A 23,992-nucleotide genomic window follows, 5' to 3' on the forward strand; every position below is an offset into this window, starting at 1 on the left:
GAAACAAAAGGAAGAAGTCCCCACCAGTCTCCAAGGCAGCATTTTGTATGGTGGGCTGAGTAAAAACTTTCACACTGATACCAGCAACAACATTTTAACAGGTGTACCAGCTCTGAAGAAAGGTGGGGTTGGTTTGGTTTTTTAATTTAAATAATTTTGCTGTCCTGATATCCAGATAGCTGTTGATCAGAGCATGTTCTGCTGCTTTCATACACCATGGAAGTTTTACTAATTAAAACCTACAAATGAAGGGATAATGACAGCCTATGGAAGTATGCAACAATTAGTCTTCCCTGCCAATGCACTCCTCCTCCAATGAAATATGATAGTAGTTAAAGGCATCCCTGCTGTTCTAATTCTTGGCAAGCTACATTTATTTTGAAAGTGAATAATTAAGTGTTCCCCCAAACAATCATTCTGGTGACAAATTTGTAACATTAACTGAAGAGTTAAGGTTATTTTGACAAACTCATGATGGAGAGCAGCTCAATGGAACAAGGATAGGTAATGAAGAGTCCCAAGTTCAGACACTTGATTTAAAATATCAACTAAAAGCCATCAGTAGGCTTTTATATCCAGTGAGCCCATCACTGCAGATGTGATTTCATGTAATCCAAGCCGACATACTTAGCATAAAAATAATAATAAAAACAAAATCACAAGTGTTTAAGAGATGTGGTCCAGAGTGTTGATGTGATGCTGTGAGTACAACTAAGAGAGGTTTTGTTTCTGGCTGCTGCTGTGCTCCATCTGTGACAGAGCTCCCAGGCTAAATACACATATGGTTGTTTCCTAACCCAGTTCTGTCAAGCAATGCTGGTTAGCCAGACACAGAGATATGTGAACAAAGCTGCTGGCAGCAGCTCTGAATGGTATCACCCACTTGTTCCTAGGTTTGCCAGTTTTGAATTCCCTGTAACTTAATTGTGCTTCAATAAGAATCTGAACAATAACTTGTTTCCCATGATGATCATCACAGAGAACAAGTGAGACTTTTTTCTAACCTTTATTATTGCTCAGATTGGTCATTTTACTTTTACACATACATCTGCATGTCTGCATACATAAATATTAGTGCTATATGTATGTTGCATATGTATATACTTCTACAAGGTTATTAGTGTATAATGAGAAAACCCATAATCTTATCCAGAGCAGGGACATAAGCAGACATGAGAACACAAAGACATTACCTTCTATTTCCTTTTGCAGCAAGTGTCAGAACCATACCTTTATCACATAAAAAAGCCTTTTAACTCAAGCCACTCCAATGGAGAGAACTGTACACACTGGCCCAACAGGGAGATAACCCCAGCATAGCCACTACTAGACAAACACTGGAACAGACTCATGCTCTCAAGCAGTACCTGAATCTCTCAAGACAAGTCCCACAAAAGTGTGAACAAACAAATTTACCTACTCACATTGGTTCAACAGCACAAGAATTTACCACAGGACATAAAGCACAAGAACACTCTTCCACTTATTTTGAGTTCAAGGACTTCCTGAGCCAGGTGTGGTTTCTGAGTATTCACTAACTCACAATGAACTTCCTGTCTAGGAATTTATTCAATTTGTGTGAACCCACACCAGGTTTCAGTTTCCATATCATATTTATGATGTCAACCTATGGCTACAGTCAACCTACGTCCTAGATTGACTGTATGATGCTTTTATCCCCAGTTGGCTGCTCTGTTTATGCCGAATAGTAAGTTTTGCACCTTTAAGACTTGTTCCAGGAGTGAAGGGGCAGGAGCAGAAGCTGGAGTTTGTTTTCAGAAATTGCACACTCCTCCACATTCCTGCTGCTGGACTGCGTTATCTGCGGACAGACAACGAGACAAGACTGTCATTTGCTTTTTAGTTAGTTTTAGCTAGCTGAGGCAAAGAAGTTCCCTGGACTGGCTTTTCCCTTTCTTTGGCCCTGCACCCGTGGCCAGCAGCCGGGTCGGGCCGCGGCATTTCCAGTGCCGGAGGGGCTGATAAGGGACCGAGTGAGCCGGGCTGCAGCCCGGGGTGGGGAGGTTTTCCGAGTTTGTCTCTTTTTTGGAACGGCAAGAGGTTTTATTGTTTAGATTTTCTTGTTTAATAAACAGTTTTCCCAGCTTTTTCTCCAAGGAGGTATTTTTTTCCCTAAGCGGTTGGGGGGAAGGGGCTGATTGAATCTGCCTTCCAGAGGAACCCCTCTGGGGGGGTTGTCTCCCAAATTTGCCCTGAACCAGAACAGTTCTACAATTAAGAATCACCTCTTTCTACTTTCCTTTCTTTAAAGTATGTTTCTAAAAAGTAAAAAGCATAAATGTATTACTATGTGTATGGATTTTTGACAGATACTTTTGAGGCTTTAAAGGCACTGCTTAAAAGTGATAGAAACAGCACTAGAACTCAATAAATACACTAAGAGTCAACTTGGTTTTAAAACTGTTTACCCTGTAGCAATAGCTCTCATATTTGTATTTGGTAAAAGTTTCTATAGGATGTGTCAGCAATTGCCAAGTAGTGCAGTTATTATTTCCAATGTACATACAGTACCTAGTACACCTAGGATTAGATAAAGGAAAACTTCTCCTTCCCATGAATCCTATTGTTCTTTTTTAAAAGCTTGGGACTAGACAGAGAGCAAGACCACTGATTTACTGTCAGAACATGTTGCCAGATATAATTACAGGCGGAACAGTGATATCAAAGACTGACAGATCCTGAATAACTTGCTCTTCCTCCTTTTCATTAGGAGTTCACTAAAGCTATTTTAATAGCTTGAAAGGCATCAATTTCTTTACACCACTGGTTTCATCACCAAAGCTGTAAGAGCAATTAAGACAAGTCTGAAAGTTTCAGGATTTCTGATAGGTGCTGAAAAACCAAACCAATACCTCCCTCCTTTCCACCATGTAAGTTGATTTCTATGTGGAAAATGGACTATCATAAAACAACTTAACCTTGCAAAACAAAAGTTGTAGAAGCTTTTGGCAGCAACTCAAAGAATTTTTTCTTGTTTCCATAAATATTCACCAGTTAGATTTATGAACTATTGTCTGATCATTACCTACCAGCTCCATATTACTTTTCCTGGATATGCTTTTAAATGGAATACTTAGTACAGAGGATACCCCATTCTTTCCTGCTGTACATACTAAATTTCTGACATAAACTTCAGAACCAGAAAGCTACATTTAAGAGACTTCTCATTGCTATTTCAAATGGACCCAATTATTTTTTGCATCCTGGACAAAGCACAGGAACTTGCCTGAAAAGCAGTAAGTATTTAAAAAAACAAACAAAAAAAAAAACAAACAAACAAACAAACAAAAAAAACCCAAAAAAACCAAGCCAAAAACATCCTCTACAAAGAACCACTACATCTATTGGAGTATTGTCTGTAGATCAAGCATTCTGAATGGAAAAGCAATACCTAAACACCAAATCTCACAACAAAGAAGCCAACTTGGTCCAGAAAGTTTTCCTTATTTTCTTTAAATGGGCAGTATTTGTAATTGGCAGAGAAGCTATGTAATAATGGTTTCCTAAAAACAGTGAACAACTGCCAGTTAGACAAGACCATAAAAAGGATATTTTGGGGCTTGGGATTGATCAGTCTGTGATCAACATAGATGACCGCAGCCCAAGCAGCCAGTGATGAGACTCGCGTGGGAACTCATTCAATGAGAAATCACCAGGGCCTGACATTTAGCCTGCAGTGGCCACTCTGTTTTTACCATAAGAAGTAAAACATGTCAGTAACCACAGACTATTACTGCTATTATGTTTTCATGAAGCATAGAACTGTTATTGAGAACCTTGTTTTGTATTGCCAGTGCAAGTTTGGAATTTTATTTTTCTTAATCTTACATTAACAAGGCTGAGTTTAGTAATATCATAACCATAAAACAGATATTGAAGGCATTATAGAAAGTAACACATGAGTGAAGGAAACATTTTAATAAAAAACCACAACAGTCAGTTCACAGACATATAGGTAAAGTAATAAGAAAACCTTTGTTATCTTACAGGTATTGAAGTGCTCATATTGCTTATCAGCTTCCTAAGTAGCTATTTGGTCCCTGCTGCAGAGATAAAAAAAAAAACAACAAAAAACCACAAAAAAAACCCAAAACAAACAAACAAAAACAAAACAAAAAAAAACTTGAGTTGTTTAGCAGATTTCCTAATAGACAAGAAATGGTTTATGGCTTGAAGGGAACATGGCTCCTTCCAAGGCCTCATGACTGCAGAGGGCAACAGGTATCCAGAGATTTTGTTCTGTAGCAGATGGCTAATACATCCAGAAGAACCAAAAGCCCTTTTTGGGAGGTGTTTATGAGGACAGGAAGAATACATGCCTCTATATACTTTACATATGCATTCAGTACAATACTTAGTCATAGAAGTAAACAGTTTTCATCATAAAGGTCAAAAGTTACTTTGTTACAAACACAAAGAGGCAGTATTTCAGAAGTTGCTAAGGCAAACCCCAGTCCACCCATGCTAAAGAGAGGCCAAAGGCTCCTTTATGGATGTGGGAAAGAGTACTGCACATGTCAATTCCCACTGAGGGCATAACAAAGCAAACTAGTACGTTTGAGAGGAATGTTAGGTGAAACAAAAATAATAAAAAAAATCTCAAATGTGTGTCCTGGTTAAAAAAAAACCAACCAAACACACTAACTTAGCTCCACTGCCCCCCAAACACTGCTACCAACAATACCCTGAAACTAGGAAAATCCCTAGTTATCCTGAAATTATTTCCCTGAACAAGATACCAAACAAGCTGTTCGTAGTATCAAAAGTCCTTAGCAGAGCAGACAATGTTCTTTTGTGAGCTTTGTGCATTTTCTGGGACAATTAAAAAAAAAGACTTTGTTGCTGCTTGGGTTCTCCTCGCTTTATCTGGGGTAATATGCTGTGTAGTTCATGAAGAGCTGAGCCCCAGCAGGGTAGTAGGCTGTGGAGGGCTGGAGTGTTCGTGGGTTCAGAAGCATGGATGGCTGATACAGAGCAGCTTCTGTTGGCACTACTGCAGCAGGAGCCGGAAAGGAATAGGCAGGGGGTGAAATGCCTATAGGGAGCAAACGGAAAATAGATTAGGACCTCTGAAATTCCAGAGCTAATACATGCACACACGCAACTCCACAGTACGTCAGGAACCTTCACAATCTTCTCATCCTTGTTCACCACAGAAAATATGAGCCACAATAGTGGCTCACACCACCAGTGTGACTACAAAGTGTTACACCCAGCCTCCAGTCAACAGTAAAGTCAACAATACACAAAAAACCACCTCTTGCTCTGGGAATAGGGTCCCTTTCTGATACATAGGTCAGTTTTGTTTGTCTAGGCTCAGATTTTAATGAAGTCTGCATTCAAGAACTACAAGACTTCTGCACAGTAAGAAGAAAATTTCCATGACAAAGATCTGGTTAACATTCAACAAAAGAGAGAAGACTGTCATCCTGGTACTGCTTATCCCTTAATTAATCAACAGCAGAGTAAGAAAAGTCATGACTTTTCAGCTTGAAGTGTTACAACTAAATGAAAAAAAAAAAAAACCAAAAAACCAAAAGTGTACTTTTGTACAATTTCAACAAGATGTCGGGCCCTAAATGAATTCTCACTGATGAGAGTTCACCCTCCTCCTTTGCTTTCCTCTTCTCCTCCCCACTGGCATAGAAAGGAACAAAGCTTTAGATTAAGTAAGACTTTAATTTTACTATTCAGACTTACAGCCAACATCTCACTGTACTACAAAATGTGGAATGACAGGGCCAAAAGGCCTTGTCTGAGGAATACATCACAGACATATGTAATTGGAAATTATAAGTGTATTTCCAAAGCTTGTGACTCTGCCCAAGAACCTGTCCTAGGAACTCTCAGGTTCCAACCCATCTGGAACAGGCACCATACATAGGACTATCTACTGCTGATGCCTGCTCAAGATACTTTTGCTGAAAGAAGAAAACTCTCCCAAGGATTAGCTGAAGGTCTATTTGCACTCAAACCGCTCCAAAGGAAGTTTGCTGCTGTCTTGGCAGCTCTGACTAGCATGTAGAGGATGCTTCTTAAAAGATCTACAACAACAACAGAAAAAACAAAAAAAACCCCAAAAAAACAAAAACAAAAAAAAAAACAAAAACAAAAACAAAAACAAAAACAGCAACAAAAAAAACCACTTTCATAGAGAGACACAGAGAAAGGCTACTACTTGACTACCTTGCCATTTATGATTTTGGAAGCAAAGTATTATTTTTCCCATAGGCTCAGATTTATGTGACACAGATACTTAGCAAGTTGACCCTTAAGCTCCTGAAGTATTTCTCCCAAAAGTTTGTGTAGAAGTCAGTGTTCATCCTAGTAGTTCCAAGAATCAAAATTTAAAAGGAAATACAGATTCTGCAATTATGAGGCAGAAGCCAGGTGTATTTCATTCCCACAAAGCCAACCTCCATTTCATAAGAATAGCAAAAAGCAAAGGAAGAATTCAGTCAGTTGAAGTTCAAAAGGCAGAACACATGATTAAGTCTCAAAGGGGAGCATTACCTATAGCTTCTCAAATTAAGTTTCGGAAGTAATAAGGCAAGGTCTTTTAATTGACATAAGTAAAATGTACTTGGACATACTTGACATACATTGTGAGACATGATGAAAAAATATAAGTACAGATCAGTTAAAATACAAAACAGTTCTTTAATGTCTAGGCAGGGTTTAGAAATTACTTTTTGGAATAATCACTCACTGGAAAAGCAGAAGTAGTTCTTCAGTCATAATGATTCACAACCAAAGGGAAAAATAATGACTGCAAGCTGGTGACAATTTAAGACAAAGGACCTTATTTTAACACCCCCATCTCACAATGCTATCCAAGAACCAGGATCAGAGTCAGCAAAGCAGCTCCAATACCTACCCACACAGAGTGTAGAGCATAGTGGCAAGAGCCAAGGAAAACTTACATGGTAACTTACATGGTGGTGGGGACAAGCCATTTCGATTTAAAGTGCCCCCCATTAATACAAAGTTCATCTCTTCAGCAGAACATTGAAAGACTTCAACATATCTGTCCTTCATAGTCTTCTTATGACACTTCTGTGCAGCCAGAAAAGCTCGATCTGCAGATTTCATCTGAATGAAAGCATCTCCCGATGGACGTCCCTTACAAACAAGGCAGACAAAAAAAAATGTCTCTGTAGGTTCTATGAAGGAGCAGCATAGCAATAATTTGTGCTGTTACAGGAAGTCTCTTCAGTCAAATACATTAATCTACAAAGTCAAGTACAGTCACTCATCTTGAGCACTCATCAGCACGTTTAAGCTCTCCTCTCTGAAGTTTTTCCCCACTTGTGATAATTTGATTGTATTTATTCACATGTTTTGATTAAGCTACATTATAACTGTTTACATCTATATCTAAAAAAAAAAAAAAAAAGACACCTATGGGGAGACTGTAATTCAGGAGTACTTTGGTACTTTAAGACCTGCTCTTACAAATTTACTATGAATGCAGAATTGGAAGATCTAGTCCCTATTTATTACCTGTGATTTTAAAATTCAAGGACATATACAGTCAAGTGCTCATTGCTAAACAATTTGTTTTAAATTTTATTTTCTGAAGACCAACATGGGCTGGGATGTTTAAGTAGAGTACCAACTAGCCTAACATTTGGTATGAGCTTGCAGAGAGAAAAAAAAAAAAAACAAAACATCTTTATATCTGTAAATGAGCAGGATACACCACTGGGAGAAGTTATTTTAGCCACATGCAGCTGCTGATTTCAAGTAGCCAAAACTAGAAAGAAAAAACTGAAGTCACCTCTAACTCAAGTTCTTGGCTAGTTCTCATTTTGGAGGGGACAACATTATCACCATCCTTTACACGGTTGTTCATGATTATAGGGTTTAAACCTGGGAACTTGGAGAAAGATAATCTAGTAGTCAGGCAAAAGCAGCATTTGGGTAGAAAAAAGTCTGATAGTTTTGGGCAGGGCAAGGGTAGCAGACAGCCCTTAGGGTTATGGACACACCAATTTCTTCATCCAGGTTCTTTCATTAGAGCTGTCAAGGGCTGATACTACTGTAAATCATTACTTGTGCTTCAATATCTGCACTTTTCTTAGTCTCTCCCAGCACTACACATTCATTACAGTTTTCTAGCCTTGTCTAGGTCAAGTTCCCACAGACACAGGAATGTCTTTAGATAGACAGGTACCAAAATGACTACAGTCCCTTCTCCATCCCCATCTTCCTGAAACACAGAAATCCTGCTTGGGACCAGATAGTATTTTTTAGTTTTGGTTGACATTAAGCCTAAGCTAAAACAATTGTAGAACTATCATTTTTATACATTTTATAATCAGTTTGCTCCATTGAACCATTCAGAGCATCTCCATGGAGTGAAAGGACTCCTCCTAAAGCCACAAGAATAGGAAGATAAAGATAACAAGAATTCACAATCCTTTGTCTAGAAGGTTTTCTTAGAAACTGCTTCCAGAAACAATGGCAAAGATGTGACACTTTATACACACCAATGAGCTGTAAATCTTGGTGCTTAGCTGTGACTGTTTAAAGAAAGCAAGAACATAGGAAACCCAAAGCTTCAGTTTCTGACTTTTGACATAGGAATTCCTGTCTCTAGAAGGCTGCAGTCACATTTGTCCTCAAATATACTTGTGGCACATTGCTCAGCAAGGCAGGGACAAGCCACTCCTTTGAGAGCCAACATTGCCCACACTTGTGTTTTGATGGCACTTCTCACCAGGTACAAGAGGAATCATGCCCACTGTTGAGCAAGACTCTCCAGCTCAAGCCTCCTACAGGTCAGGATCATTGCTGCTGCTCTGGGAGCACCAACCTCTCCAAAATTGGCTCGGCTTTCAGCACATGGGTCTCAGTAAAGAAACCACTCTACAGCAAATGCAGCAGCTGGCACAGCAGGGTTCAAGTCATCTATTGCCAGTACACTTTTAGAAGAGAATTGGAAGCAATTAATACAATTACTGCTAGTCCCAAAGGTCCTTCCTTCCTGGATATCATCATCAGAACTGTATTCATACATACAAGCATTTGGCAGAGTGTCTAGAAACATGTTGCCTACCAACCTGGTGATTTAGTACCATGTGAACTCCATGGGTCCGAATATCTGTAGAAAACTCTCCCAGGAACTCCAGAATGTCCTCTATAGTAGCAGCATAGGGAAGACCACGCAAACGTATGCAGTCTCTGATGGTAGTGGGAGGCACAAATTGTTGAGGTAATACTGGAAGGATTGGAGGTCTTGGGAGAGGAATGAGAGGTGTGGAAGAGTACCTGTTCAGCACCTGTGCAAAACAAAAACAATTACAGAAGCCTTCTTACTGATTCTTCAACTTAGAAGGAGTAAACATAATCCCAATGCCATCTGCTTTCACTCTGGGAGTATTTTAAGATACAAATGAGCTAGATACAAATATTAACTGTAAAATATCTTATTTCTAAGCACTGTGTCGTGGTTTAAGCTCAGAATCTAGCATACTTCTATAGTCACTCTACGATAAATAGTAATGTTATTGTTTTAAAAAAAAATAGGGTTTTTTTTTTCTTGAAAAACAGTTTTGTTTTGGGAAATTTACTTGAACAGATAATGCAAGTCTCAGAGATCTTAAAGCATGAAACCTGTATATCTACAGTATTTTTATTGTGAAACTATCCTAAAACATACTACCATCTACAGAGTCATGATAACACTTCTACACAAAAATATCTCCTCTGCAAATCTTTAGGAGAGTTTGGGAACTAGAAGCGCATTTCACTACCACACATCCCTAACTGTGCCCGCCATAGTCCATTCCAGAAACATAAGGAGCATTCCCAAGTAACAGCATCCATGGCACACTGAGATTTCTTGTTAATAATTTTAACAGCAAAAACCCTGTCTGGTGAAAAGTTGCCTGAATTTTCAATCACTACTCCTGAACTCTCTCTGAGCAAGATTAATATTTATTTGCATTTATACAGCTATCAGAAGGTTTTACTAAACAAAGAAACATGAGAGTACTTGATAAAAATTGAATGACTAGTGAGCACTGTAGCTCTATCTTCTAATCACTAATGTCATCTTCTAAACAAAGCACTGAAATTTCTACATATTAGGGAGAACAGAGCTGCAAAATTTCTTGGATACAATGGCATGGCTACAATTTGCATCATACATAATACCTTTTAGAATCATATCTAGAAGTTATTTACCTCAACTGAAGCTCTGCAAATATTTTTGGAGACTTAAATAGTTCATTCAGCTCTCCTCCCTTTCCCTGACACCTTGGCTGCAATTACTGGTCCACCAAGCCCTGTTAAGCCAGACTCAGCAGTTTCAAACTCCTGCCACCCTCTGTTAGGTAGCCTCTGCTTGCAGAAGATGGCAGAGATCTGGCCTTAAGACAATTTGTAGAATTCTTCAGATACATTACACTGGAGAGGACTACATCAAAAGGCTTTGGTTTTTTGCGTCACTGACTAAAGATAAATCTTTTAGCTCAAGATTTGTTGCTAAACACTCCTGAATAGATCATAATTGGACTTAGTCAAATTCAAAATATATAGTGTAAAGCACAAGGCCCACATCCACATTTTACAAAGGTATTGGAAGTCAAAACCCCAAAGGTTTCTATATGATTGAGAACATCCCTATACCATAATATCTTACATTTCAAGGGACCAAAGTCTCACAGAAATTCAGACAACACTCATTCTAGCAAGAGTCAAGAGTGAGAAAAGGTAAAAGAAGCTTTCAAGTCAAGGCCCAGCATTATTTGCTTCTTCTACCACCTGCATACAAGTTTGGACTACAAAAAGGCAGCATTTGAAAGGTTTGCCCCTACCTGCTGAACTTCCGCTGCAGTGCTCCGGAAGAGTTCAATGTACCTTTTCCCCAACAAATCCTTGTGCTTTTTCAGTGCATTTTGTGCATATTCCTCACAAGCAAACAAGACAAAGGCATCTCCTGTTGGTCTGCTGTCAGGGTAAGTGACAAACAGGACTCCTTCCTTTCCTCCTGTTACAGGGCAGTGCTGGCCAAAGAAAGTCAGCACTTCTTCTGTTGTTACATTGAAAGGAAGACCTCGCATCCTGACAATCACTTGGTTTTCTTTTGACAAGAACTGTGCAACCTCATTGGAAGTACCTTTAACATGAAAAAGTACAGAAACACTTCAGTCTAGTATATAAAAGTCATTAGCATAGCCATATAGAGCAATATTTGCCTCTAAAGTCAGGAAAGATGACCCTCTGATAAACTAGATATATTGTATAGGACACCTCCCATTAAAGTACAGTAATGTTACCCCATCATTTAGAGGGGCTTGATCTTTATTCAAAGGAAAAATAGGAAGTACTTGCAACATTCAAAGCTCAAGGAAAGCACAATCTGTCAATCTCTTGTGTGAGCAGGGCCTCTGCTATTGTGGACCTCATCTAACTGTGGAATACTTCTGGCATGCTCTGGAGCCATAACATATGTCAACCAATTACCCAGATCATTGTGCTGGGAAAGAAAGCTGGAAGAGCAGATTGAAAACAGCTCAGGGATTTCATCTATCCCAACAGAACTGTCAAAGTCTGACAATTCTACTTTCAGTACCTTTAGAAGACCAGTGATGCTAATAACACTACTTTATTGAAAGGTAGCTGCTAACCAAATTAATATCTTAATGCAATCCTTTCACTTACAGCTCTCTCACTCTGCAAAGTTTGGTTGTACCAGACACACCATCCTTCAAGAATGTCACTGAGCAATGTCTTTACTTTGCATGGTATAACTACTTCCAGACCTATCTGTTAGCTTTGTAGTTGACAGCTTAACAGCCATCTCCCACTCTGAAGCCTCAACCTCAGATCTCCAGTTAGTCACTTACAAACCTCAGCCCAAATCTGTCAGGAAGCAATGAGGAACTTACAGCAGTATTGCAGATAAAACAGCTTATTGGTTCTTAACTCAAATTTTGTACACTTGCAGACAAAAGGGAAGGAAAAGAGATCAAGACAGAGTTTGAAGAGCAAATTTTGCAGCCTTTCAATTATCATCAAATATTTCAAGATTCCCTTTAAATAAGCATTTCCCCTAAATCCTCCCCATTAAGTCTGAGGCAAAGATTTGATCTGGAAAAAATCAGTTCCATAAATCCCTTATATTTATGCTGTGATAGCTGTTCTTATGTGCAAGCCTCCACAGCAACAGCAGTTACACTGTTTTGAAAAACTACTCTGATTTCATTTTTTCAGCAATCAATAGCATTTAGATTCCCAGTATCATTAAGATGATCAACAAATTAAGTTCATATACAAGATCACTTTGCCCAATCAAATCCTGATTGACAGGATGCTTGAAAATGGCAAGAATGTGGAAGAGGCAGACCGATGAATCATGGAACATCTTGGACTGCTGCCAGCAGAATACATAATAATAAATACACCAGCCAACTTCTTGTTCAAAGACAGAAAAAAAGGGCCACATTCAACAGGATCAGTTTGCAGCCAAAAGTTAAGAGATGCTGACAGAACAAACCATCCCTTTTTATCCCCAAAAATTACCTCCTGCAATTTTAAGAAAGTCTTCACCTGTTGCCTTGTACACCTAAAGGAAAAAAAAAGGGACGCATGATTGACATGTAATTTGAAATCCTCTTTTTGAAACAAATGCAAAGCCCACCATGTCACCCACCTCTATGTATCTGTTCCCCATGTGATGCTTGTGCCTTTGTAGTGCTAGATCTCTATGCTCTTCGCTTACGAACCTCACAAGAGCCTCCCCATTCCTCCTACCCTGGGCATTGAGACAGAGCGCAGCACCTCCTCTGCAAGATTTAAATCAAGAGATGAAACACCATGACCTACACAGCTGAAGAGCTACAAATGTACAAGTAAATTCTTCACTACTAACTTGGCAATATTTAGACCTTTGAAGAATCTTGCTATATCCTGGTCAGATGACTGCCACGGCAATCCTCGTGCTCTGATAACAGCATTGTCATCCACAAGTTCCATCTTGCTGCTGCAGGCACAGAAAAAAGTAGTAATGCAGAGACACCTGCCTCTAGTATCTGCCATATACCAACCTGTCTGCTTGTCATTTATACTCCAGGAAAAGGCTTCTGTCCCTGCTCTATGTCTGCTGGATGGCAATGCCAAGGCAGTGAGGCCCAAGTGCCACCAACAATTGAAAGCCACTGTACAAGTCTCTCCAAAGGAGAGTTTGCTTTGTCAAGTTGCTCCTTTCCTGCTTTACCACATTTGCTCATCTCTTCAATCATATTCCAAATTAACGTCCCTTTCCTGACATCATTTGTTCTTCTCCATTATCTGAAGAGGATTGCTGGTATAAAAATCAAGTACCTGCAGTTCTAATATAGCTAGGTAGAAATTGAAACAGAACAATTAGATTTAACAGAAATTAATGATTTTTATTTTTACTGTGATAGTGTATAAGAACCAGTCACAAACCAAAACCAAGTCTATTCAGGGCTGTACTCAGCACAGACAGGACTCTGGCCTGAAGAGTCAAGCATTAACATTGCTGGTTCAGGCCATCACTGTGCTACTAGAGAATAACATAGCTAAAGGCTACATTGGCTGCTTAGCACGGGAATAGCATAGCCACAGAAAGCCAGGTTTAATTGGTCATTACTACAGTCCCTTTTGTTTTCTTACTTCTTGAAAGTGTCAAGTTCAACAAAACACTCACAGCTACCCAAGTCTGCCTTTCTGGCTATCACAGGAACAGCTTTTTTGCACGAAAGAGCTTAAGTGATTAAGTAGATGAAATGTTGTTTAGTAGTAGAGGAATCCCTCGTACAAAAGGGCTGTGGTATGCCTGGTGGGTCATGTTTCTCACTCGCATTTTAATTTCTCAGATGGCATTGCTGTAGCTGTCTGTCTCAAACTGTTCCCTCTTGCCTCCTAGTTCTGTACTTCTCATTATCTCAAATAAAATGTGAATCTTCCATTTAATCCGAAAATTTTGTTAGTGAAAAGGAAAAAGCTTAGAACAAGGCTAAATATAGCCCCTTAGCTAATTTCTGCCAATGTTGCATTTTTTTTTCACTTTTTGACTCAAAAGTATAAGCATCATCTACCAACAGATCCTTAATCTGAAAGAAGGAAGTGTGCAAGATGGCAATATAAATAATGTCAGTTTAACACTAGTATCTTGTGATATTGCAGAGAAATCATTAAGAAAACTACTGAGAAAAATCTGTATTTACACACAGAAATAACACAGTTGGACTAAAAAAAAAACCCAAAACCAACTACCCAAGCAACAAAGCGGGCATCAAAAGCAGATAAAGCTTTATGTTTAAAAGATATTTGGGAATGAAAATCACCATATATTAAACAACTGACTGGTAGCACAGTATTTCTGGCACATTATCTTTATGAAAGTGTTTCTTCCCTATTGAAAAAAAAATATGTATAGGCAGTACCTGTGTAGTAAATTGCAGGAAGAGTGCATGCGTTAGCAACTAATTGGGTTATTTCTGAAACACTGCTTACATTCTTTGTTAGTAGCACAACACACTTAGTACCCATTATAAGCACTTATTAGCAGAACACAGAGCTCTCAGCAGCTAACAGGCAACACCGAAGCCTAATAAGAAAACAGGCTTCCATCTGATCATAGATTGTCTGTTCCCTTTCCCACTTGAAGGATCTAATTGATTCCCATAGCAGTGGAAAGGTAAATAAATATAATAGTAACAGCTATTGGCAAATTAGGAAGAAAGAAGTACAGCTGATCTAAACAAACAAAAAGTGGTGGGGGTTGAAAGATGTGCAACAAGAAAAGGGAGGAAGTACTTACCAAGGCCCACTTTCAAATTTGTAGTTCACCCTTTCTGGATCTGAAAATCGGTGACCTAGGAAATACAGCACAAGTTACTTCCTATTTTGTCAATGTACAGGACAGGCAGCAAAACCAAAGAAGGAACAAAGAAAATTCATTCATCATAATCACTTACTGCATGGTTCAGATATTAATGTTAAAATAATATTGCCCATATCTTCAACTTGAGAGGCTCCATAGGGAAGTGCTGCACTGTTCTTGTCAAGATTTAAATCTTTTTGCTGGAGTTAAGTCAATCATCACCAAATAGATGTCTAATTGGTTTCCTGCTACAGCAACACACTTTTCATGTTGTCCTTGTATGTTGCTTCTCAGGGGAAGATTTAATCCATCTTCCTGCTGGGGTACATTAACTGTTCTTAGTCTTTAATTATTGCCACCCATGGGAGTGTAAGGTCACTAAAGAAAGTGTCTGGGGACATGATACCCCAGAATAAAGACATGTATTTAATATGTACGTTTGACAGATATACTGGTGCATATGGAAGAGACTGGAGCCCTGTCCTCTTTAATTAACATCCTCTTTAATCTTCAGGGGAAGATTTGGAGCGGGAGAAGAAGCAAACAAACTAAAAGCTCCAGAAATTGAGAGGTATACCACATGCTTTTTGACCAGGTAAATCCCAAAGGAGAGTAAGTATCTTACCACTACAACAAAATTCCTAAGTGACACCTTGTCTAAACATTGCCTGTTAGAAGTTGCAACCCAAGTTTTGCGCTGTTGCACAGAAGCATTCCGATAACCTGGTTAGAGTCCGTGAGTCATGTGTTTTGACAAGAGGCAAAACAGAGCCCCACAATCCATAGCTTCAGTCCAAAGGATTTTGGAAATGACTGCAATAGAGACCTTAGAACCCCCCACCTTCATAAAGGGAGGCTGATTTAAGTTGCATAAACCATCTTTTGTCAGGACAACTGTAAACAGTTTACTATGGTATCTCCTGCTTTCCATCATATTTGTCCCTCTCTAACACCAGGCTACAAGACTGCAAGATTATTTGCAATTCTACTCCATTATTTATGAAGCAAATTTTAAAAAGGTCTTTTTCAGTTAATTTTCTTTGAGGACTGAAGGGTAAAAAATGTACACAAAAACAGAACAAAAAATAAGGAAATCTGGGGAAAAGTGTTGTATTTTTTACTTGCCTTACCAGTTTGCATCAAGACGTCAGAGCAAAAAAGAGAATTTCTAAAACAAGACACAGCCTGACATGGAGGTACAGTAAGGCAACACATTGAAAACAGCCAAGGGCAGCAATTATTTGCCCACATGACCCCCAGACTACATTAAACACATTTCAAATGCTCCAAAGCCTGCTTTATGATTGTTCAAAGGTTGCTTCATAATCCAAGATAGCTTTCTTCTTTAGAGGAAACCTACTTTCTCCACCTACAGCTGAGCAACATTGAGTTGTCAGATGCCTACATGAAGTGCAGGGAACAGAACAGTTTCTGTTAGAAACAAATATCTCATACCAGATTTGTTATATCATCTCATCAACAGGTGAGCCAGCACAAATTTCTTTGTGAGACAATGTCTTCCTTTATTATTTTTAGGATGACAGCAAGTCACCCTACAGAAACAGATTTTAAAAAAAAATGTTTAACAGTTGTCTTGTTGCAAAATGAAAAATAACTTGAACTGAATTAATGCATTCCTCTTCCACAGCAAGGAAAGGAAAGCTGCTGTGCCAATAAAATACACTTCAGGCTAATTTGATTTTGAAGCTTTGTTGGTTTTTAGTGCGCATTACAATATGGAATGTGAGAGGATGATGCTTAGTCTTAGCTCACTTAAGCTTCAAATGTTCTTCTATCTTCATTTAAAAACCAGAATACTTAAACCAGTGATTCCTCCCTTCCAACTGCTTGACTATAAATAGATTCCTAGTCATTGCCTTTACCCTCCCCCTCCTAGTACATTTGCTGGGGTAAAGTACTGTGAACAATAAATAGTTTTCTTAAAAACCAAGCCAAAAAGCCTGAGCAACTCCAAAGCGTGGTTTAAGAGATTACAACTATTTATAACAACAAAAAATTTCTTAATCACAGTCTCTCTTCCCAAGCTTTAAACAAGCTCAATCTCACTACCTCTTCTGCCCCCAGAAAGGAGGGGAAAGAAAATAACCCACAAACAGACTCTGACAGAGACGGTGCCTTAGCAGCACCACACAGACGTTTCTGGGCACCTTGTGTATCAGAGCAGAGTAGCGCTCCTCCTCCCTTTCCTGACACTGTTCTCCATGTAGCACCTAACACTGGCCTTGTGCAGAGCCTCTGCTGTTCATACAGGAAATCAGAGGCTGCTGATGGTGCAGGTGCTGGAACCCTGGTCTTGCTTGACCAAATTTTTGAAGATTTTGGAAATGCGTTTCCTCTGTCAAAGGTCAAGAGAAATGCGGCAGGAGTTTTAATAGCTATTCCAGCAGGGAACATGCATACACATGTGCTTGGCTCTTAGACTGCTGTCAGAACTGAAATGACATTTCAATATTTCCTTTGTGTTGAGCAAAAGAACCCTACAAGTGATCAGCATTCAGAGTTGGGAATGCAGCAACATGAAAGGAACAGGAATTTGAAGAGACGGCATCACACAAGGAAAACAAACAAGGACCCCACCCCACAATAATTTTTTTCAGTTTTCCCGAAGACACTGATCCACAGGACAAGCAATTCCTGGAAATGCTCTAGTGCCAACAGAAGCTGGTACCAGTTATCAGACACAGGCAGACAGTTGTGCCAATCTCTAGAGAAATACAAACACAGTGGAGGGGAGGAAGTAAATCGTGATCATTATTGCAGACGCAACCTCACACCTTCACCTCTGATTCCTTAGAAGCATAGCTTTTAGGCAAGATTGGAGAAGAAAATGGATCATTTTCTGCATGTTGAAAGAACATGCCAAATAAAAATCTGTATTCTAATGAACAACATTGTTTCATTTATATTTTTCCCCAAGTACCATAATCTCTAGTGCCTCTGTCCATAGGTGTCTGCCTCTGTGTAGACAGTTTATAAATCTCATTCCTTGTTCTGTGAAGGGATAGGAGACCACACGTTTCTGTACAATTACATTTGAAGGACACTTCTCCTGGGCAATTGGAGAAAGACAATTACAGGAGATAATCCAAGTTCACATTTGAAGAAGCATTAGAAACCAGACATGGCTGTCCAGAGCTACTATATGCAGTAGTATCCAAAAGTATATTCTTAATTAAGCAATAAGCCAAAGACAGTCCCCAATAATCCAAGTTCACATTTGAAGAAGCATTAGAAACCAGACATGGCTGTCCAGAGCTACTATATGCAGTAGTATCCAAAAGTATATTCTTAATTAAGCAATAAGCCAAAGACAGTCCCCAATAAGGCAGGATGGGAAACAAGGAACTATTTAATCTTGTTGTGCAGCTGTGGTACCACCTCCTGCAATACTCACAAGTTAAAGGGAGCAGGAAGGAAAGGTACATTCTATATTAGGGAGGCCTCTCTGACATGGAAGAAATTTCCAAATAATTTCCACCACAGCTCACTGCCAGTGTCCTCCAAGACTTACTCCTTCCCATTGTCTCTTAACTCCTTTCTCACTGAATAACTAACTTGATCCGAGATGACATGAAACAGCATTGCAATTGTTGTCTGCATTGATACTTTCCCCTTTGTTCTGTTTCTTATTTAAGTCCCTTTAGACAGAAGATTGCATCTTTCTACATAATGCTTTGCATAAAGGTAATATAATATTACCCAGTTCCAGAGTACTATCACAGGAAATACAAATAGCAATATCCAAGATTCTCACCTAATATCCAATTAGGGGCATTTTATTGCCAGAGTTAAGCACTATTGGTTATAATTGTGCTCCACATTATTGTTTCCAAGACACCCAGGTAAAAACAAAAACAAACCAAACAATAAAACCCCAACAAATCAAGTTTCAGTAGTACAATATCCAGCACATTAAACAAGCTGTTCTGGAGTACCCCTGAGTTTCTACTGACAACACTGGCAGATATTCCTAGTAAGAAGTTATCCTCACACATCCAGTTCAGAAGTGAGTGGAACAAACCAAGTACTGGAGGAAGCAAGAGCTATTTGCCATTTAATAGCTTCTGCACACCCAATCTCGAGGCAAAGGACGAGTCTTCTGCAAATCTAATAGGAATAGTCATGCAAGCTTTATTCACTCCACCCTGAAGGCACTCACAGGGTGAAAACTGGCTCAGCAAGCTTTGCAAATCAAGAAGTGTAGCAAGTATGGGAGGTACAGAGGGTGCAAGAACAACCCTGCTCCTTTTGTATGCTTACACATTAAAAAAAAAAAAAATGTCAACAGACCCAAGTCCTTTTCTCTGCTGGAACATGATCACTTCCCTCAAGTTCTGTTACTCAAAATTTCTCATAATTGTCCTCCTGTCATTACACTTACACAATTCTGACAAAGTCTGCCAGAAAACTGTCTCATACGTAAGAACTGTTTTGACACCATGAGTTAGGCAGCAGTAATACTCAAGAGTTAATTACAACTAGTCTCAGTTCTGCCTTTGTCCCTTGAATTTCATAGCATTTTAAACATTGCTTTACTTTTAGATAAAAGAAATTAATGTTTTGGTGAAATGTATAACTTCTTGCAGGGGTTGGGAGTAAAGATTTGTAAAGCTTTCACCCAAGTTCTTAAGTTTGGCATGGTTTCATTGCTATACACAAATTCCAAGTAGCCTCCTGAGAGAGTAAGTCCACAAAGTGCTCTCTAAAGGAAGAAAAACCCAGCCAGTTATTCAGTCTGTTATCTCTATGCTCTTTTACAAGATTGTGCTTGCAATGTCTGCAAGAAATACACAGCCAAGCCCCTACAATCCCATGTGCTGTATACTGAAATATGAATCTGGAATTGACTGTGCAGTAAGAAGTTACCTCCCCTAACAGCTGGGAACAGTAGTGTACATTCCCCATTTGCCTGTAATTTGTTGTTTTATCAAAAGTGACCCATCAAAAGTTTTTGAAGACTTTAATAACTCCAATGACTGTAGATCAATACCCAGCTTTCTCCTATTTCAAATCATAAAAGTTTCCTCTTACTGATTACAACCAGGCTACACACATATAAATGGAGATGTTAAGTAAATGAAGGGATGTACTCAAAAACCCATTCTACTCATGTTTCTACCAGTCTGTAAATGCAGGTCTCAAATATCTAGTCAGTACCCTAGCTCCATACTAAAACCTTCCATCCTCACCAAATGCTAATGTATCTGGCACACTATAGTTTCTGTGGCAGAAAGCTGCACTTTCTGCAAGAATAAAGAGTTTGATCAGATACTATGCACTAATCTGCAGCTTCATTTCAACCTACTGTACTTATTCCTGATTTGTTTTTGTGTCCACACCCCAGCATATCCATACATGAACAAAGAAAAACTAAACAACTCTGCACAATTTATGGAACTAGTGTTTAGACTCAGCACCTGCTTAAACAATCTTTTTATCCCAATCATCACATACATGTCTATGGTCTACAAGTGCAATTAACCTATGCAGCTTCTGACACTGAGGACATTAAGTTGATACACTTCAGCAAGGTGAGGAAAAAATTATCATATTTGTCAATAAAAGAAGAACAAAAATCATTTTACCCTTTTTGGTCTCTTCATCCTCTGCTCCCACAATCTCACACAATAACAGCGGAGAGACAGTTGATTTCAGCCATGCTGCATAAACACAGCAAGTTTACAAATAAGAGCCTCAGCAGTTACAAAAAGAAATAAGCCACAAAAATAGATGTAAGACCAGAATGAAGTTAGGTTCATGTACCTTAAGAAGCATATCTTATCCAGAACTTGGACTCAAGCTGAGTGCATTTAGATAGACTGACTAAGCTTCTAGGAACTTGGAGAAAATATTATTGGCAATTGCCAAAACTACTCTTAGGCAGCACTGACTCTTTAGAGACTTCCTGACAGTCAGGTAACACAGGGTGGTCTGCCCCCATCTCCCAGCAAGCAGAGAATACACAGTTCATCACCATGCCCTAGCTGACCAGGTAGCCACATTCATGCAACTCCTTCCACAGTGGAAAGGCATACCCCAGATATTCACATAAGGAGAAAAACAAGCGCAACTCTCTGAAACAGCTGAAGTAGCTCATTGTCTTTAATTTCTCTAGATCATGTGAAAGCATTCCCTAAACAACATATTAAGTTTATCACCATAATTTTAAGAAGTCACCATCATCCAGTTTCAATGCACCACAGCATTTATTTCACTTTTCTACATAAAGATTCTACTCTAACTGTACTGCTTTCCTTCAGAATACTGGGAGAAATAATTTTGCCCCTTCACTAGCAGAGATTAATCTTAATTGGCAGATAACAAAGCAGACCAGAATGGTTAAATGCAAAAATCCACCCCATATGTGTATTTTATGCCCCCAACAAATACAAAACCCAGGCAATACTAATCCTGCAGTAAAAGTCCAACAATTTCTGAAGCCACAGACATCACCTCTTAATGGCAACCACTCCATGGACACAATAAGCAAGTTGGAGGAAAAGTTATTAAAAGCAATAGCAACAACATCAACCACCAATACCAAAGACAAACATCTCAAATCCTTTATTCCTCCTTGATACCTAAATCTTGTGACCACTACTTCAATAGCTCTGTAGCTCTTTGTCCGAGAATATTTTTGGATAAAGACTGAAGCTTGCAGGAAGAAGGGGGACTGCCAGGGAAGAAGGCACAGCCAAATCACAGCTTCAGCTCTCAGGCTCACATTAGGAAAGAGACAGACAGGATGGCTGTCAGACTATTCAGAAAGTAATTTTAGACATCCTTATCACTGAAAATAGAAGCATACTACTGACTGCATCTTGGTGCCAGCCAAGCCTCACCTTGTGAGGTGTAGCATGTGCACCTTCTACATGACTGAATACCACATGTTCCAACAGCATCCCTGCCTTAGGTTCATTCCTATGCTAGAGATTGTCTACAAGGTCACATCAAGAATAACCATCTCCTCGCCTTAAAATTAAGGTGGTCTCCCAAAATTTGCTCTTGCCGAAAATAAAATAAAAGTAACTCATAAAATAAATCTAACTGATGCTATAAAACTCAACCCCTAACCTTTAATATTACAATTCACAACAGCAATTTGAAAAAAAAAAATGTGCTGGTTACATTAAACTGTGAAGTTTAAAGAGAGACAACAAGACAGTAAAGAAAACATACAGAAGTCAAGAAATACAGGATTTTCTCCATGGAAGCATTCATCCTCATATGCTTTTATCTTTATCTTTGTGAGAAAACTAAGTACAGCTCCGAGTCACTCATTAAAGTTATACCACCCCTAAACATGTGTTGCAAGCATTACTCATACACCTCTGTCCTAAAATTCAGACAAGACTGTAACAGCAGCAGACACCATCACTGTTAAAAGGATACATTCTCTCATGGCTGCAACATCAAGCTTGCTAAGGTCAGGTGAGCCAGGGCAACACTTCTTGAACTCTTTCCGCAAGTCAAAAAAGGAGTAGAAGCATTCAGGCAGTAAAATATTCTGTAAAAGGAGCAAAGTAACCACCATCAGTTAGGGTGTGTTTAACCTACTTTGTGTATAGATACCAAACTTTCTAACAACATCTTTAGAATAGATAGGAAACACAAGCAATCATTGCTACAGAGAAACTCATATAGCCCTTCTTAGCCACGTAAGTACATTCATAAACTTTTTTTGCTTAAACAGCTTTCTCTTTATATTGTTTAATAAGAGAAATGTGCTTTTGCACTGCCAGAGAAACGTTTACTGATATTACTAGAACTTCAAATCCAATACATATGTAGCAGAGCAAATGCCTCCTATTGCAGCATTTATCATCAATTCTTGATTGGAATTTTAACTGTATAAAGCCAGAGGGTAGTCAGTTCAATTTGCAGAATTAAGCAAATTTTGCAAGACTAGCAGACAGTTTATAGAAAAGGCTGTTTCCAGACAATAGTCACACTTCAAATATTTATTTCCTACAAATAAAGAAATCTGACTGTGCAAAAGAGGGGTTGGCGTGGTGCAGAAGTTGTCAGCCTATGCATGCTAACTGCTTTAACTGCAGCATACAAAGCAAGAAGCAAGTTATGCAGCCCACTAGAAGTCAATGAAATCTTTCTTGCCCCACCACTACATCTACCACATGCTTTTAATTTTTGTGGGAGTGGAAAGGAGAAGACATGGAGAAGTCTTGGGGGCAGCTGTTAAAACCAATGCAAACCCTTACTCCTTCAGTTAGCTCTTCACCCAGACAGAATACTACATATTCCTTTAGGCTGTTTGTTGCCTGCAAGGACTACACATAAAGGCTTTCTGGGATTTAACAACTAGTTAGCATGTCGGCATTATAACAGATAGCAGCCTATGTGAAAGCACATTTTGGGAGCCCAAGGAAAGCAGTTTAGGCTCTAAAAGAAATTCTGCTTTGAGAACTTTAGAACATTATCTTAGCATATGGACAGGTGTATTAGGCAAACGATACTCTTTAAAGACTTATGAAAATGTATATGGGCTTGCCAACATTTCCTGCTCTAGTTCTAGCATTATATTCTTCCTTGATATGAAATAAAGTTCTGTATTTCATTTATGTTCTTTTGGAATGACTGATGCCAATTCATTCTCCGAGTACCAGGAGTTGCTAGATGGTTTCAGAATGGATATCTTAGAAATAAGTATCTTCTCAAGAGCCTGGAGATTTCTGCCTATCTGAATTTTAGTGATCCCACACTGCAATCCCTGCATTAGGATATTAATCAAAAAACTATTACAAGTCTCATAAGTATCTGGTTTACTTAATCTACAGGCAGCACAGAGCAAATTTCAAAGGAACAATTCTTAATGAAACAGCAACAGAAGATTTTGTTAAAGACTTGATTCCTGTCTGTGACCCTGTTATGATACAGATCCCTGACATCAAACCAACTTAAATAATTGCAGGATGTGTCCCTTCTTTTATCCACATAATTTAAATGGATGACAAGTTTTATTAGCCAACAAGAAAGTATTTTAAAAACCTGTTTCCACATTTTCTCATGTTATATGTCATAGAAGGCAAGTTACATATATAAGGACTGTCTCTTCACTGTGAATAACGTTCA

General features: G+C 38.9%; 1 protein-coding gene across 2 annotated transcripts in view; it reads right to left on the reverse strand.

The window, feature by feature from the left end:
- Nucleotides 1-23,992, reverse strand: part of ESRP1 (epithelial splicing regulatory protein 1) — a 30,850-nt gene that overhangs the window by 4,600 nt on the left and 2,258 nt on the right. Inside the window, exons 4-13 of one of the 2 annotated variants that reach the window (XM_077785931.1) lie at nucleotides 22,295-22,409; nucleotides 14,976-15,074; nucleotides 14,819-14,873; nucleotides 12,902-13,012; nucleotides 12,683-12,815; nucleotides 12,553-12,595; nucleotides 10,845-11,146; nucleotides 9,087-9,305; nucleotides 6,945-7,143; nucleotides 4,891-5,056 (exon numbers count right to left, since the gene is read on the reverse strand). In XM_077785931.1, coding sequence (XP_077642057.1) covers nucleotides 4,891-5,056; nucleotides 6,945-7,143; nucleotides 9,087-9,305; nucleotides 10,845-11,146; nucleotides 12,553-12,595; nucleotides 12,683-12,815; nucleotides 12,902-13,012; nucleotides 14,819-14,873; nucleotides 14,976-15,074; nucleotides 22,295-22,409 — 1,442 coding nt within the window. Of the gene's footprint in view, nucleotides 1-4,883; nucleotides 5,057-6,944; nucleotides 7,144-9,086; nucleotides 9,306-10,844; nucleotides 11,147-12,552; nucleotides 12,596-12,682; nucleotides 12,816-12,901; nucleotides 13,013-14,818; nucleotides 14,874-14,975; nucleotides 15,075-22,294; nucleotides 22,410-23,992 lie in introns of those variants that run through there. The other variant, XM_021543220.2, reaches the window with a different exon arrangement.

This window comes from Lonchura striata, chromosome 1 (genome assembly GCF_046129695.1).
Source record: "Lonchura striata isolate bLonStr1 chromosome 1, bLonStr1.mat, whole genome shotgun sequence".
Classification (NCBI taxonomy): domain Eukaryota; kingdom Metazoa; phylum Chordata; class Aves; order Passeriformes; family Estrildidae; genus Lonchura; species Lonchura striata.